The sequence below is a fragment of the Dasypus novemcinctus genome, chromosome 10, assembly GCF_030445035.2.
Source record: "Dasypus novemcinctus isolate mDasNov1 chromosome 10, mDasNov1.1.hap2, whole genome shotgun sequence".
NCBI lineage: Eukaryota > Metazoa > Chordata > Mammalia > Cingulata > Dasypodidae > Dasypus > Dasypus novemcinctus.
In genome coordinates, this window is record NC_080682.1 from 26,116,113 (window position 1) to 26,118,349 (window position 2,237).

General features: G+C 32.7%; 1 protein-coding gene across 1 annotated transcript; it reads right to left on the reverse strand.

Annotated features, from left to right (window-relative positions):
* Window positions 1-516: 516 nt before the first annotated feature.
* On the reverse strand, window positions 517-1,113 carry LOC101412762 (olfactory receptor 8H3-like). Its single transcript, XM_004475132.1, has one exon. The coding sequence runs from the start codon at window positions 1,111-1,113 to the stop codon at window positions 517-519; it is 597 nt and encodes a 198-aa protein (XP_004475189.1).
* Window positions 1,114-2,237: the final 1,124 nt, after the last annotated feature.

The following is a 2,237-nucleotide window of genomic DNA, read 5'->3' on the forward strand; positions in this document are numbered from 1 at the left end:
ATACTATGGATTTACATAATTTGTCTGGATTAGTTGTGGAAAGTAGACTTTAACTTTCAGTGACTTACTAAGCTAAAGGACTTAACAGATATACAATCTAAACCTGGATTTTCTAGTCCAATTCAGACTCTTGAAGATTATGCCATATTTCTTCTCTACTGAATAAATTGAATAATTTCTGAAAGAGCACCCCAAAATAAAAATCTCTGAAATTGGAATCTGCATAGGGATTTGAAAGGCATAATTCAAATAGTAAGAGCACATTTTTTGAATATTGGTTGCCTGTAAAACACAAATATTTAAACCCCAGATGTAATGCATAATTTAATGGCTTTCAATTATTATGTAGATTCCTAAAATCTGGGAAATGTCCCATATCATGCAGGGTCTAATATAGTATGGCAAAACATAAAAGCAAATTATGTTGCTAATTAAAGATTCAATTGTATTTAGATTGAAAGCAAGTAAATACACAAAGAGGAAAGAGAAGAGGCACTTTAATGTACAGTATCACTGTCATTTGAATTGTTTGGAGCCCTTTCTCTTCTGCATGATTCTAATGACAGCATTTTTCACTTCATTGTTCCTAAGACTATAAATGAATGGATTCAGCATGGGGACCACAATAGTATAAAACACAGAGGCCGTTTGATCCTTTCCCAATGAGTAGGATTCCTTTCGTTTTAAATAAGTAAAAGTTATACTGCCATAAAAGATGGTGACTCCGACGAGGTGGGAGGCACAAGTAGAGAAGGCTTTGCGTTTTCCCGAAGTGGACTTAATTTTCAGGATGGTATACAGAATGAAACCATAGGACACAGATATTACAGTAAGAGGCACTATTATATTGAAACTAGCAAGAATGAATATCATGATTGCAGCATCACCAGTGTCAGTGCAGGATAGGGCTAACACTGGGTATAAGTCACAGAAAAAGTCATAGATTACATTGGCTTTGCAAAAGTGAAAACTGCTCATGAAAATAACAATGACTAATGATTCAGTAAAGCCAATCACATAAGAGCCAGTGACGAGTACTCTGCAGAGTCTCGTGGACATAACCACAGGATAGTGAAGGGGATTGCAGATAGCTGCATAGCGGTCATAGGCCATTGACGAAAGAATGAAAAATTCAGAAACAATCAAGAGTAAAAAAAAAGCCATTTGGGTGAAGCAGCCCATGAATGAAATGTACTTGTTGGAAGTCAGTAGGCTCTCTAAGGTTTTAGGAGTGACGACCGTTGAGTAACCGAGGTCAAGGAATGACAGGTGACTGAGAAAATAATACATGGGGGTGTGAAGATGTTGATCAAGAGGAATTATCAATATTAACCCTGCATTCCCCAGGAAAGTAATCAGGTATATCAGGAAAAATAACATAAAGAGGACCTGTCCAATCACTTCAGAGTCTGTCAGTCCAATAAGGATGAAGGTAGATATATTTGTGTTATTCCTACTTTCCATAATAGCATTCCACTGTTGTAAACTATTGAGAAATCAAAGGTTATATTTACCATTAATGACCTCAAAACATTTTAAGTTTATAAGAATGGTCTGATATTTTCAAAAACATCAGCTTAGTGATTCTAGAAATTCATTTTTAAAATATAGTTGCAAAATATGACTGAAAACAATCTGTTTGTCTGTCAAACATAAATTAGGCAAAAACCAGTATTTGGATATTAATAATAGAAACATGTATTTATATTGTATTATTAGAATGAACAATTATAAATAATTCCTTTCATTACCTTTCATTAGCACATTTATCCAAATGGAAATATTATACCATAGGTATTACTTTTGTACAGTTTTAGAAAAGAACAAGGGCACATAAAGCTAATTAATTTATCCAGGGTGACAATTTTTAAGTACTGTTGGCTCTGTGATTCCACCAAGATTGTTTGAGTTGAGATTAAGCTCTAACACCATATTCCTACTTATATTTAATTTCAGCAAATAAAAAAATGCTAGTTACAATCAACATCGATAGTTTTAAGATCTAATTTACTGTTCTTTTACATCAATATGATTTAGTAGAAATGACAGAATATAAATTAAAACTTTATGGATATTTATATTGCAGAGTACATATTATTATTAATTTTAAGATGTTTTTCAACAGATTAATCAAATTTCTTCCAAAAATTTTATCTTTAATAGATGGACATAGTCTGGTTAAGTTAATTCCAATAGTGCTATATTTCAATTTTCACAAATCCTTGCATTTCTTGGTT

Bases quoted from the DNA above. Each gene is read 5' to 3' on its own strand.
- LOC101412762 (XM_004475132.1), bottom strand. From the start codon at position 1,113: ATGGCCTATGACCGCTATGCAGCTATCTGCAATCCCCTTCACTATCCT.